At 41.8% G+C, this 15,220-nt stretch overlaps 1 protein-coding gene across 2 annotated transcripts in view; it reads left to right on the top strand.

The window, feature by feature from the left end:
* Nucleotides 1-14,056, top strand: part of PDE1A (phosphodiesterase 1A) — a 420,545-nt gene extending 406,489 nt beyond the window's left edge. For both annotated transcript variants that reach the window (XM_077448128.1, XM_077448129.1), the window contains exon 14: nt 13,510-14,056. In XM_077448128.1, coding sequence (XP_077304254.1) covers nt 13,510-13,562 — 53 coding nt within the window. In that variant the 3' untranslated portion in view covers nt 13,563-14,056. The remainder of the gene's footprint in view (nt 1-13,509) is intronic.
* The last annotated feature ends 1,164 nt before the right edge of the window (nt 14,057-15,220 follow it).

The following is a 15,220-nucleotide window of genomic DNA, read 5'->3' as shown; positions in this document are numbered from 1 at the left end:
TTGTGTCACTGATGCATGGACTGTCACGGCTCACCATCCTTGGGGCCTCCTCAAATGGAGACAATACAGTGCATGTATCCTTAATAATTAGCCATTGTTGTAATGAAAAAAGCAGAGGTGGCCTGAGCCTGTTGTTGTGCCGTACTGGCACAGGTACTCCTTGACGGCCCTCTGCTGCATGCATAGCCTCTGCAGCATTCTAAAAGTTGAGTTCCACCTGGTGGGCATGTCAAAATCAGGCAGTTTCTGGGCAGGTGTAATTCCCGCTGAATAACAGCCAACCGAGCACTGGCTGTGTATGACTGCCTAAAATGGCTACAGACTCTTCTGGCCTGCTTTAGTACATCTTGCAACCCTGGGTACATACTTAGGAAACACTGCACCACCAAATTGAGGACATGTGCCAGGCATGGCACATGTGTCAGCTTTCCCTGTCTAAGGGCGGACAGGAGGTTTGAGCCATTATTGGACACCACCATTCCTGGCTCTAGTGGGCGTGGTGTGAATCACATCTGGGTCTGTCCCTGCAGAGCTGCAAGAATCTCTGCTACGGTATGGTTCCTGTCCCCTAAACACACCAGCTGAAGCACTGCATGACACCTTTTAGTCTGACTCGGGGAATAGCCCTCTGAATTCTTAGGGGGTACCTGATGTTCATAGGACAATTCTGCAGAGGAGGGCATGGAGGTGGCCGAGGAGGAGGAGGAGGGGGTAGAGCTCACAAGTCTGGCATCATCACCATCAGCTGTATGGAGATGTGGGGGCACAACAAGCTGCAGCATCGAGCCTTGTCCTGCATCCTTTCGAGTTGCAAGCAGCAATATCCAGTGTGCTGTGAACTAAATATATTGTCCCTGCCCATGATTGCTGGACCACGTGTCAACAGTAAGGTGAATTTTACGGCTGACTGCATTGCCCACGATGCCAGAACATTCCCTTCCATGTGATGGTAGAGAGATGGAACTGTATTATGTGAAAATTAGTAGCGACTGGGAACCTTCCATTGTGGTACAGCACATTGTGCAAATTCATGGAAGGGGGCAGAATCCACCAGTCTGAAAGGAAAAAGTTGGAGAGCCAACAGCTTTGACAAGCTTGCATTCAGACGCTGGGCGTGTGGGTGGCAGGGACTGTATTTCTTTTCTACTGCAGCAGATGGGGCAGAGAAATCTGGCCACAGTCTGGCTACAGTATACAGATGGTGTGCTGCTGGCAGATGTGCTTCTAGGACTTGGGACACCCTGTGCTATACCATCATCCCTGTCAGTGGAGGCTTCTGAGAGGTAATGACTCAGTATCGCAGGGGCAGACTGAAATGGGTAAGGAGGAGGAGGGACATATTTGTGCCCTTTTGTGTGGCTTTTAGGTGCTCTTGCCAACGGGCTGAATGGTTGGACGTTAAATGCCTTATTAAGCATACGGTACCCAAATGGTTGGTGTTTTTGACATGTTTAATGTGCCTGAGACTTAGTTTGCAGATAGCAACAGTGCGATCTGCTGCAGATGTGCTGAAAAAGGCCCTGATAGCTGAGCACTGGGAAGTAGACCGGGAGATAACATCTGCAGAATGTAATGCAATAGGGTGGCTGCTCTCTACTATTTCTTGATGTTGGCCTCCTTGGGGTTGTAAGGCCTCACCTTCAGTTTCCTGCCTTGCTCTATCTGGCACCCAAGTCACATCAGTGACCTCATCATCATCATCATCATCATCATCTTCATCTCCTCCATCTTCATTATAACCACTGGAGACAACTTGGCAATATACTGCGGCTTAGGGAACACGAATGCCAATTTGTCCACCAGTGTTTCAACCTCTCTCTAGGCTCATGTTCCTGTCATCCTCAACCTCAGAACCAATATCTGAATCCAGTAAAAGCTGGGCATCATCAAGGAGCAGCTGATGCTGTGGTCAAATAACTCAGCTGAGTCCTAAATGACTGATGTTGGGGCTATGGCAGGAATAGATGTGGACAAGGAGGCAGGTCTGTCTACTCTGGCAACTGCAGGGGACTGCACACTTGACTTTGCTTGCGTGACAGAGGATGAGGAGTATGAGGAAGGTTTAGTAAACCAGTCCACCACCCCCTCTGCATGCTGTGGCTGGATATCATGGGCAAACTCACTAAACAGAGGAAATAGTGCCCTGCCTGAGGACTGACCACCACGTCTACCTTTGCCAGTGGACACATTTGTTGCTTGCCCCCTTACAGTGCCAAGGGAATGTCTGCCTCTCCTTGTTGTCCTCCCAGACATTATTGGGAGGGAGGGGGCAGCGCTTACAAGCAAATGTAAAGAAGAAGTTGAAATCTATACATAGATGCACTTTAATCAATGTAAAGAGGTGTTTGGTGCACTTTAATTTGTGTAATCACACTACACAGACACACTCCACGGAAACACTATAATATACTGCAATATAATGCGCCATATGGAGTTAAACTGGCAGTAATGCACACAAAACTATATGGTGTTAAACTGACAGTAACGCACACAGAACGATATGGCATTAAACTGGCAGTAGTGCATACAAAACTATATGGTGTTAAACTGGCAGTAACACACACAGAAGTAAATGGCGTTAAACTTGCAGTAACGCATGAAACTAGATGGCGTTAAACTGGCAGTAATGCACACAGAACTATATGGCATTAAACTGGCAGCAACGCACACAGAACTATATGGTGTTAAACTGGCAGCAACACACATAGAACTATATGGCGTTAAACTGGCAGTAACACAAACAGAACTATATGGCATTACACTGGCAGTAACGCACACAAAACTATATGGTGTTAAACTGGCAGTAACGCACACAGAAGTAAATGGCATTAAACTTGCAGTAACGCACAAAACTAGATGACGTTAAACTGGCAGTAATGCACACAGAACTATATGGCGTTAAACTGGCAGCAACACACATAGAACTATATGGCATTAAACTGGCAGTAACGCACACAAAACTATACGGCGATAAACTGGCAGTAATGCTCACATAATTAAATGGCTTTAAACTGGCAGTAATGCAATCAAATGGACGGTGTTCAACCATCACTACACTGACGCTATCTGAACTGTCCCTATTTTAGCTATACACTAATGTCAAGATTACTGGCACGGTCTCACTACACTACACTGAAACTATCTGAGCTGTCCCTACTCTACATTAATGTATGTATGAATGACACAGTCTCTCTACACTATAGTGAAACTATCCAACTGTCCCTACTCTAGCTGCACACTATATAGCATTAAACTGGCAGTAACGCATGCATGCACTATATGGCCTTAAACTGGCAGTAACGCACACAGAAGTAAATGGCGTTAAACTGGTAGTAACGCGCAAAACTATATGGCATTAAACTGGCAGTAACGCACACAGAATTATATGGCGTTAAACTGGCAGTAATGCACGCAAAACTATATGGTGTTAAACTAACAGTAACGTACACAGAACTATCTGGCGTTAAACTGGCAGTAACGCAGGCAAAACTATATGGCGTTAAAATGGCAGTAACACACACAGAAGTAAATGGTGTTAAACTGGCAGTAACACGTACAACTATATGGCATTAAACTGGCAGTACCTCACACAGAACTATATGGTGTTAAACTGGCAGTAATGTATGCAAAACTATATGGCGTTAAACTGGCAGCAACACACACAGAAGTAAATGACATTAAACTGGCAGTAACGCGTAAAACTATATGGCATTAAACTGGCAGTACCTCACACAGAACTATATGGCGTTAAACTGGCAGTAATGTACGCATAACTATATGGCGTTAAACTGGCAGCAATGAATACAGAACTATATGGTGTTAAACTGGCAGTAATGCATGCAAAGCGATATGGCGTTAAACTGGCATTAACGCACACAGAAATGAATGGCGTTAAACTGGCAATACACTACACTGATGCTACCTGAACTGGCCCTACTCTAGCTATACACTAATGTCAAGATTACTGACACGGTCTCACTACACTACACTGAAACTATATGAGCTGTCCCTACTCTACACTAATGTATGTATGAATGACACGGTCTCATTACACTACAGTAAAGCTATCTGAGCTGTCCCTACTCTAGCTGCACACTATGCAAAGCTGAATGATGGTCCTCTTCACTACACTCACACTATCTCTAGACTAACACTAAACAAATATTCTACACTGACAATTGAAGCAAAATAGCACAGTATAGCACACTAACTAATAGCACTGAACAGAGCCCTGTTCTATCTCTCGCCACTCCAAAATCACACTGAAAATGGCTGCCATTGAAATAATACTTTTATACTGTGGGGTGGGAATGAGCCATGATTGGATAAAGTCATGAAGACAGTGTCCAATCATGACTCTGACAGTGCTTTCACTGCTTCAGCCAATCAGTACTTGCACTGCATTGTTCAGTGACCCAATGCATTCTGCTCGATTTGGGGGGCGAACAAAAAGTTGAACGACCCGTTTGTTCGGCTATTCGCCGAACTCTACTTGTCACTCATTGGAATATTATAAATGGCTTGGACGTCAAGTGATTAAAACAAGCCCACAGTAAATAGTGTCAGGATGCTGAGTGGTGGTAGCTTGAGGAACCCATTCCCTGACCTCCACTGCAATTATTGAACCTGTAAATGTTCAGCACTGAGCATTTCTGGGTTCAGAGCTGTTAAACTCCTGGCTTTGAACCTGGCTAAACAGCCATTCAAGCGCAGTTCTCTTCCTGATTGGCTGTAGCAGAGGGCAGAGCCAATATTAGGGTTGCAATAGACCCCTGATATCTCCACAAAGAAAACCTGTCACATGCCCACAATAACACATATGTGCCTGGTTCGCTCCCTTGTGATATCAAAAAAATTTGAATTGCATTGTGTTTGTGTACATTAAAATAAATATTTTACTTAAATTATTATTTTGTTAAAGTGGAGTTCCACCCAAAAGTGGAACTTCCGCTTTAAGCCCTCCTCGCCCCCTTACATGCCACATTTGGCATGTCATTTTTTGGGGAGGGGGGGAACGGGTACCTAGTCTTGATAGGTACCCAGCTCCAACTTCTGCTCTTCCCCCTAGGCAACTCCTCCTCTCCCCCTCCTTCCCTGTAATCTTCTGGGACATGTCACAGGCCACTGAGAAGACACAGTGTGACTCGCGCATGTGCAGTGCAAGCTGTCACAGCCAGGTGCCCACACTTGCAATGCCAGTGCCTGGAAGAGGAGAGGGAGAGGAGCGGCGATGGACAATGGGACAGGTGAGTGTGTGTTTATTAAAAGTCAGCAGCTACACTTTTTGTAGCTGCTGACTTTTAACCTCCCTAGTGGTGATCCCGAGTCTGGCTCGGGTTGGGATTTTAGTTCCACAAGCAGTAACCCCGAGCCAGACTCGGGATCGCATCGCTGGATACAGGGAGGGCACCTTGTCCCCTGGATCCAGCGATGTCCTCTGCACTGTGTGATCGAGCTGTCCTCCGCTCGATTCACAGTGCCCGAATGCCGCCGAGCTCCGTTCCCTGCGACGTTACGGCGCACGGGATCGGAAATCAGCACCAAATTCAGAAAAGTAAGACACAAAACACACACAGTACAGATTACAGTACTGTATAAAAAAATACACACCCCCTTTGTCCCTAGTGGTCTGTGCAGTGCCCTGCATGCACTTTTATATTATAAATACTGTTTTTTATGGCTGGAATTTGGAGATTGTCCATAGCAACCAGAAAGTGTCCCTTTTTCAGCGTTTTAGGATTTGATTACATTATTGAATAATTTTTATTATTATTTATTATATTATAAACTTTATCATACCATGCAGCCTGGCAGTCTAGAAAAGGGGGGATGAGCAAGCGCCCTACCCCTAATCTATTGCAAGCGACATGCTCTCAGCATGGTAGGGTGCTTTTGGGCAAGGGGGGTCCTTTCCCCCTCCCAAAACCACCTTGTCCCCCTGTTGACGGGGACAAGGGCCTCTTCCCCACAACCCTGGGCTGTGGTTGTGGTTGTGGGGGTCTGCGGGCAGGGGGCTTATTAGACACTGGAAGCCCCCTTTAACAAGGGGGTCCCCAGATCCTGCCTTCCCCTATGTGAATGAGCAAGGGGTACATTGTATTTCTACTCATTCACTAACAAAAAGTGTTAAAAAGAAATAAAAACTCACACGGTTTTTGACAAGTTCTTCATTTAAAATAAAATAAAAAAACAATGTCCACTGCTGTAGATCCATCATCAAACACAACGCCCGCCTGACCCAAACAAAAAATAATAAAAAATCTCCGCCCATGATGAAGGCTAATAGCTAACTGCCTGCTCTGCTGTTTGACAGTTCTTAAATAGGTAAAGGAGCATGGCCACCTGACAACGTCAACTGGTGGCTCCACCCCATGTGACGTCACTGACCCAGCATGCACTAATTGGTGACATCACAAGGGAATTGTCAAAAACTATGTGTGTGTTTTTATTTCTTTTTGACACTCTTTTGGTGAATGGGTAGGGGTACTATCCATTCCAGTTCCTGATAAACCCCCTGCCTGCAGACCCCCACAACAACAGCTCAGGGTTGTCAGAAATAAGCCTTTATCCCCAACATGGGGACAAGGTGCTTTGGGATGGGGTGGGCAGAGTTTATTCTCTCTATCTGTCAGTGTGTACCTGTACGAGGTGAGCAGAAGTCCCACATGAATCTGCTGTACGTGGGTGCAATGCTTTACAGGCTCCAAGTAAAAAAAAAAAAATAAATGCACATTTTTTTACCTGCAAAAAGATGTATATTTATTTTTATTTTTTTAAAAGTGAACTTATTCTTTTAAAAAATAAACCCCAGGACAACTGATATTGCAGATGAGATGTAGACATTACCCCTGATAAAGGATGAGGATAATATTCAAATTTCCCTTACTACGTAATGAACTGGTAATAGAGTCATCTGAACTCTATTCTTTTGGAATTTCACTGTTATTCATTGAGAAGGGTATTTTAATATGCTAAAAGTGTAATATAGTACAAATTAGGGTAATTACATCACAGTAGTTGTGGGCTTTTAACCTATAATAGGCTGGGAGTCATTCAACCCTGAAGACTAGGGACATTTTGTATCCAAGAAGAGGTACTGAGAGGACTGCAAAGAGTTGAAGATGAGTGTCATAGCTTGAGCTGCTTTTTTTAATAACACTGCTGGGGGGACTATGTATTAAAATAAAAATATTGTTCTAGTTTGGGCTTTAGCGATTTTCCTTGAGTTCCACTTTAAATGCGTTGCTCCAGCCTATATTGCTTTTATAGCTTTGAGCAGCAGGACAAACATCATTATTGCTATTCTTGTTATAAAAGAAAACTTATAAACATTGAGATCCGGCTGAGATTTTGGTGAGCGCAAATCCTCATCGTTCTTTATAGTAAAATAAACTATGATTTAGACCAATGAAGCATGACGTTTTCAACCTTAATGACATACCAATGATCTCTGATCAGATTTCACGTCTAGCTCAGAAATACAAAAACATATTACCAATATAACTTCCATTCAAAGATAAAGAGGCGACTATAAAAGTAACATATGGCACTATAATTAGCCTGATTAGACATGTACATTCTAGAATTTAGGCAGAAGGGGAGACTGTAATGAGAAACCATCAATGATACAAGGCCAGTCTGGAAAAGTGCAAATCCCTCTAAAGAGACTCTTTGGCATTTAAACTTATAGGCTAATGTGCTCTGCTGCAATTATCGAGGAGACAAAAAGCCATCTGCAGTCCATTAGTGCTTGAAGAATTCTCATTGATATGATTGATAAGGAGTCAGGTTACCTTTTACCTTCTGTGTGCAGAATTGTATTGCTGAATCAAATGGAAACATATTTTACTCCAGCAAAGCTCTGGCCAAAGTGGAAAATGGTATTGATGTCATAATTGTTTTTAGTTCTGGCCCACTGAAAATGAGGTGAATTGAAAACGACAGTATGACTTTTCATTAGCAGAGTGAAATGAGATGTTAAACTGGGAATTCTTTAAAAAAAAAAAAAAAAAAAAAAAAAAGAAATGTGCCAAAGAATGAGGTTTCATTATCATAGGAACATTATTCAATAATTAAAAATTATTTTTGGATGTTAATGTTTTTATACAACAAGCACATGGACTAGAGATCTTGTGATAATTACGTTACTTTGCTGCTATTCCAAATTTTTCACTACTGACTTGCAGTAGTGACACCGATCAATAAAGAGTAGTTATCATTATTTTAAGTTCACGCTTCACTAAAGAAGGTGAAATTGATTTAAGGAACTCCAGAATGAGTCAATACTGCGTGCTCATATAACCTAGAACACTACTATATTTGTGAAATTTTACAAACCTTTCAATCCATATATGTGTGCTAGAAGTATTCTGGAATCACTTCCGACTTTGCGTTTGTATATCTGCGCTTCCAAACAGCACATTATTACTGAGAAAAGAACCACGCTTAGGTGGTAAAGGCAGTGTAATGCAATCCCTACTGCCAATCGGTCCCCTGTGATTTTGTGTTTGGCTGAGTTTATTGTGGTTGAAACTAAATCCATGCAAGGGTAGGCTGCATTAAATGACCTACAGCACAGTTCCTAATGTACATAGTAAAATACATATACACTAAATTATTAAAAGTATTGGGACACCTGCCTTTACACATGCATGAACTGTAATGACATCCCAGTCTTAGTCCGTAGGGTTCAATATTGAGTTGGCCCACCCTTTGTAACAGCTCCAGGCTTGCAGCTTCACAACCTGCTTCCTACTGCGCATGAGCTGCACATTCTGAATGGTCCCTGCTGTCTTCTAGGACCTGTGTGTCTCCCTGAAGAAAGCGGGGGGGGGGGGGAGGAGGGGGCAGTCATGGCGTAATTCACCATGGATTCTGCTGTGCTCATTCATGATTCAGCATGGGGGCAATTACTTTTTCACATAGGGCCAAGCAGGTTTGAACAGCTTTTTTCCGCTAATAAATGAAATAATAATTTAAAAACTGCATCTTGGATTTACTCGGGTTAGCTTTGTATAATATTAAAATGTGTTTATTGATCAGAATCATTTACAGTAAGTGTGAGAAATATGCAAAAAAAAATTAAAATCAGGAAGGGAGCAAATACTTTTTCACAGCACTGTATATATCCACTATATTAACAAAAAGTATTGGGGTGCCTGCCTTTACATACACATAAACTTTAATGGCATCCCAGTCTTAGTCCATAGGATTCAATGTTGAGTTGGCCCACCCTTTGCAGCTATAACATCTTCAACTCATCTGGGAAGGCTGTCCACAAGGTTTAGTAGTGTGTCTATGGAAATGTTTGCCCATTCTTCCAGAAGTATATTTGTGAGGTCAGGTAAAGATGTGGACAAGAAGGCCTGGCTCACAGTCTCTGCTCTAATTCATCCCAAAGGTAAGGACTTCATGCAGGCCAGTCAAGTTCCTCCATCCCAAACTCGCTCATCCGTGTCTTTATGGACCTTGCTTTGTGCACTGGTCCAAATCAATTCATGGAGGGGGGATTTTGGTGTAGGGGTTGTTTTTAAAGGGTTGGGCTTGGCCCCTTAGCTCCAGAGAAGGGAACTCTTAAGGCATCAGCATACCAAGATATTTTGGACAATTTCATGCTCCCAACTTTGTTGGAATAGTTTGGGGATGGCCCCTTCCTGTCCAACATGACTACACGCCAGTGTACAAAGCAAGGTCCATAAAGACATGGATGAGCGAGTTTGGGATGAATTTGAGCAGAGACTGCGAGTCAAACCTTCTCGTCCACATCAGTGCCTGACCTCACAAAAGCACTTCTAGAAGAATGCTGAAACATTCCCATAGACACACTCATAAACCTTGTAGACAGCCTTCCCAGAAGAGTTGAAACTGTTATAGTTGCAAAGGGTTGGCCAGCTCAATATTGAATTCTACGGACGAAGACTGGGATGCCATTAAAGTTAATGTGCGTGTAAAGGCAGGTGTCCCGATACTTTTGGTAATATAGTGTATGTTGTATTATTTTGAATAATTGTCTTGTCTTGGTGCAGAAAGAAACTTGACCATATTTTGAAAATAGAAAGTCTGAGTTCACAGGTTAAATGCTTTTTAGTTTGAAAGCATATTAGTTAGTCAGTTACCTAAAGATATCCCCGTTTGTTAAGAGTACAATAAAGCATCAGCGGTTGCTGGACAGAGCAAGTCTTTTATCGTGGCTATAAATTCAGTTTACAAGGTTAATGTGAACATCATTCTCTTCACACAGAAAAGGTGATAAATTCATACTAGTTTTTACAAAGCATTATAATGGTTTGCTAGAAAGCAACCATGCATATTTTACAACAATGCCGTCCTAGCTTATATGGATATTTACAACTTTTATACCATATTGTCTAGAAAGACATGCCTGGATTCCTTCAGAAGAACTTATCATACCAGTACTGTACAGTTTCTTGTTTAATAGGCTTCATTAACCCCCCTGGCGGTATTCCCAAGTCTGGCTTGGGGTGAAAATTTTGTACCATTAGCGGTAACCCCGAGCCAGACTCAGGACCGCATCGCTGAATCCAGCTCGAGCTCCATTCCCTGTGAGCGCTGCGACGCACGGGGACGGAGAACAGCGCCAAATTCAAAAAGTGAAACACACACATTACATACAGTATAATGTAATCTTGCAGATTACATTGCTTTTATGTAATTATTTCACATCCCCTTTGTCCCTAGTGTTTTCCCCAGTGTCCTGCATGCAGTTTTATATTATAAATACTGTTCTTTATGCCTGGAAACTGGAGATCGTCCATACCAACCAAAACTGTCCCTTTACATCAAAAATGGTTTTAGACCAGCTAGAAAACAGCGATAATAAATTGGAATCCCTCGCAGAATTGAGCGATGGTGATTTGTGGGAAGATCTGTCATCAAATACTGAAAAGTGATGACAGTGACAATTCTGCAACTGAGCAAATTTCTGTGATTTTGATTTGATTACATTATTGAATCATTTTTATTATTGTTATATTATTATTTGGTATAATTATTTATAGTTATTTATGATATTATAATTTATGATTTCATTTTTCAAACTTTATCATACCCGGGATGTCTACTAGACTGTGGTTTGGACAGATTTAAGTGAGTTATTCCTAAGAATTACAGGACTACAATATAAAATGCCAAATTTCCATGCAAAATAATTGTACCGTTTTGAGCACCTAAAATCTGAAATAATCATAACTCCAGGGAGGTTAAGTCTAAATATAGGGCAATCCAGTCAAAGCTAATAGTTTGGTTTTAAATGATGGACGGAATGACCTAAGGCCTTCACACATTTCCCTTACGATTCAACAGTGAGATCTCTGCATTTGAATTTCCATCTCTGTTTCTCTGCCATGGCCATTACAAGAGGTCATTCTGGTTTCCCCCCAAAATTCCCAGTATGGAGAGAAAAAACTGTGGAATCTGACCTCCATGCAGCCTTTATATTGACTGCAGTGGCAATTCTGGGGCAGACACAAGAACTCCACTGGGGAGGATGTTATTCTTGGGATGTTTTAGAAATATAAAAAGAATGCGTGTGGTTCAGCTGAGCAGAATCCTTTAACCACTTGCTTACTGGGCACCTAAACCAAAAAAAAAAGATTACCGACCTTCTGTTTACATCATGTGATCATTGGCTGACAGCTGATCACGTGGTAAGAGGCTGTGATCAACCGAGTTTTATTGACTCTCATTGACTGCAGGGAGCGTGCAAAGGGGAGGACGTCTCTTGACGGCCTTACGGCAAAGTAGATCTGCGATGTAGCCATCATTCGGCTATGGCGTGGATCTGAAGTAGTTAAATAAAATATTCATTTTGGGCTGAGTGATCCTTTAAAGAAGTGGGGAAAAATAGTTCCAAGCCACCACCAGCGTTAGGCCTCTTTCACACTGATGTCCCGTTCAGGCCCGCCTGTCAGTTTTTCAGGCGGACCTGAACGGGTGCTCCATAGAGGTCTATGGAGCGTCGGATGTCAGCGGTGACATGTCCGCTGACATCCGACCCGCTCCGATCCGAAAAAGTGTAACGGAGGAAAAAGCTATTTTTCCATCCGTCTGCGGATCGGATCGGATGACAACGGGCACTGCGGTCCGTCATCATCCGATCTCCCATAGGGGAGAGCGGCGCTGTGACAGGTCCGTCCCTGCGCAGTGTGCAGAGACGGAGCTGTCATCTCCGTGCTCAGCGGGGATCGGCGGAGTGATCCCCGCTGAGCAAACGGATATCCACGGGGCGGCTCAGAACTGATCCGCCCCGTGTGAAAGGACCCTTACACAGCATGCATTGGTGTTTGCAGCTTATTGCATTAGGGTGTGCAAACCAGAGCACAAACACACATGCATGTATATCAGCTGAGAAGTGGACAGTGTCAGTAGATTTTTATTTTTATCATTTATTAATTATTTTTTTACAATTTTATTTATTTATTTTTATTTTTTACAATATTCTTTTACTACAATTCATTTTATGGGGCTTTGGTGAAATATCAAGGGTCTAAACAGATTCCTGGTGTCTCACATTTGAGACAGAGAAAGAAACTGAGGACAGAGATTCCCCAGACTCTTTCTCTGCAGCCTTCAGGAAACATAGTTTACCATGCTTTAGGTAAGAATGAAGACAGGAGCAATCGGCACATATTACTCACTGTGTTCATTCAGAAAAGGAAGGGGTCATTTAATTAAATATTTACCAGCCCCTTCCCCACTCCTGAGAGAGGAGTGAAGCTGGCAGCACTGTAGAGGGGAGACAGGAAGCAGGGGGAATCGGCACAGCAAGGGGGTGATTGGACCAAAAGTAATTCAAAATCCCAAATTTTGACTTGTCACAATAGAGATAAATGTTCCAATTAAAGAATTGATGTCGCTCACTTTGAAGAGATCACCCCTCACCTTTTACTGTGTTTCAGGACGCTTTAAATTTAAAAGAAAAAGGAACCTGACAGGGGTTTAACCATTCCCTATTCTATCTAAACAAAAATAATTGACTTCAGATATACATTAAGCCAGTGATTCTCAACCAGGGTTTTGTGGAACCCTAGGGTTCCTCCAGAGGTTGCTAGGGGTTCCTTCAGCATTGGGCAATTTCTGCCTCTTAGATAAGTTCCCACTGACACCATTGATCTTTTTAGCTATCTGTAAGGAGGTAATTCTTCCCAATGACCACAAGTGTAAGGACCATTCTTCCCACTGACCATCACACTATCATGAGTTGTAGATTTCTAATTTTTAGCAGGGGTTCTCAGAGACCGGAGAACTATATCAAGGGTTCCTCTGTGTTGAAAAGATTGAGAAAGGCTGCATTAAGCAAATACATCTTTGCTGATATTAATGTTAAAAGTAGCACCTTGGCTTTGCTTTGTCTTATATTTTAAATATATTTGGCAGTGATGAAGTGAAAATAAGTAGTGGTGATTTACTTTTGTATGTAAGGACTATGTATACAAATGCTTTATTATTTTTAAACTGTTTTATTTAGCTTACTCTCTTCCTTCTTTACAGAAAGAAATTCAAAATCCATTAACAACAATGAAGAAAGTGTAAGGGAAATGTAATCTTTTTTTTTTTTTTTTTTTTTTTTTTACAATTTATGGACAATAGAAAAAAGCAAAAAGATTGATGGGAAATGGAGGAAAAGCCTAAACTAGGATATCATTTAGGCATATGTCAAAATGTACAACAATCACTTTATATATACATGTATCCTTTTGGTGGCATGAAATTAGGACACTGGAGGAAATTATAATTTATCTTCAGAATTTAAATTACAGCAAAGGCAAGAAGATTGGGATACGATTCACGACATAATTGCGGTGGACTGAAGGGATATTTGTAGTGGGTTTTACTATTTATGAATCACATATACACAATCAGAGCATGTAAATATCATAAGCATGTAAATAGTTTGTTGACCTATGCACACGTATCCTTTGGTACTTTCAAAAGAAAATGTCTTTGACACTAGGAAAATCAGTTTGTTTTTCTTTGCTGTTCCTTTGTGAACTTCTTTTCACTTTTTCAGACTGTTAATAAACTTGGTTTATTTTGATTGTTTGTGTTATCTTCTTTTGACAACCTACGGTTATTTGCAGATTCAGCTTTTCATTGGTCTCTTTTATATCATTCTATAATAAAAATGTTGTTACCCACCAGCCACTTATCAGAAAATTGTTTATCTAACTGGTGTTAAACTATACCATGGTTGTTCCTGACATAGCATGTTGAAAAGATTAAAAATTAAAGGAGTTTGTTATCAAGTGTGCATTTCAAAGAGTCCAGCTGAATCTTCTGGTAGACATCTGTGGACCCACTGGAGTGGATTTAGGCCTGGTTCACACCTATGCATTTTTTAGCACGTTTTCAGTTTTGCAGGAATACACTACACTCCATTTAACATGGTTTCCTATGGATGTAGTTAACATCTGTGCATTTTATGGAAAGGGCCAAGGACTTTTTTCTGTTTTTTGGCTCCAAAGACTTCAATGGATGAAAAGCATGTATTGGAAAATGCAAAATGCACCTGCAATATGCAAAGTGCAACCTGCATAGGTGTGAATCAGGCCTAACCAAACCTGTTGCATTCAGTATCTGGTGCAGCTGTGCATGGTAGCCAATCAGCTTCAAATCACAGCTTGTTCAATTAAGCTTTGATGATAAAACCTAGAAGCTAATTGGTTTCTGTGCAAAGCTTCACCAGATCCTGCACTCTCCAGGTTTAGTAAATCAACCCTAATTCAGTTATCCTGCGATCAGTGGCTGGTTATATGATCACTGACAGCTAGGACCAATGGCAGCTAGGATCAATGACAGCCTGGCATTTGAAGATGGGTCAGTTGGCTATTAAGAGAGGCTTTTGGACAAGCCAACCTCTTCACTATAAAATTGTGAAGCCACAGCACTCATATCGACAATATGCTTTGTATGTGATAGGGAAATCATAAGGAACACTGCTGATAAATTGCTTAGAAAGAGATTACCGTACAGCTTTTAGACACTGGCAGGATGTTAAACTTTTACTAAAGGTAGGTAACAAAATGATGTGTACCTTGTAGGGTTGGGGAAGGGAACATCTCTTAACTTTATTTAATCCTTCACTACATTTACTGATGCCAATGTCCTACAGCCTCTTTACAGCCTGTCCCCATCACTCCATTACAAAAGTGCCCAACCAAACCTTTTTATCAGTATCACCAGCTGTTATTTTCATGAAAAC

Source organism: Lithobates pipiens, unplaced genomic scaffold (genome assembly GCF_037356315.1).
Source record: "Lithobates pipiens isolate NorthernLeopardFrog02 unplaced genomic scaffold, aLitPip1_a1.2 Scaffold_22, whole genome shotgun sequence".
In the NCBI taxonomy this organism is placed as follows: Eukaryota; Metazoa; Chordata; class Amphibia; order Anura; family Ranidae; genus Lithobates; species Lithobates pipiens.
This window is presented reverse-complemented; position numbering and strand designations above follow the sequence as displayed.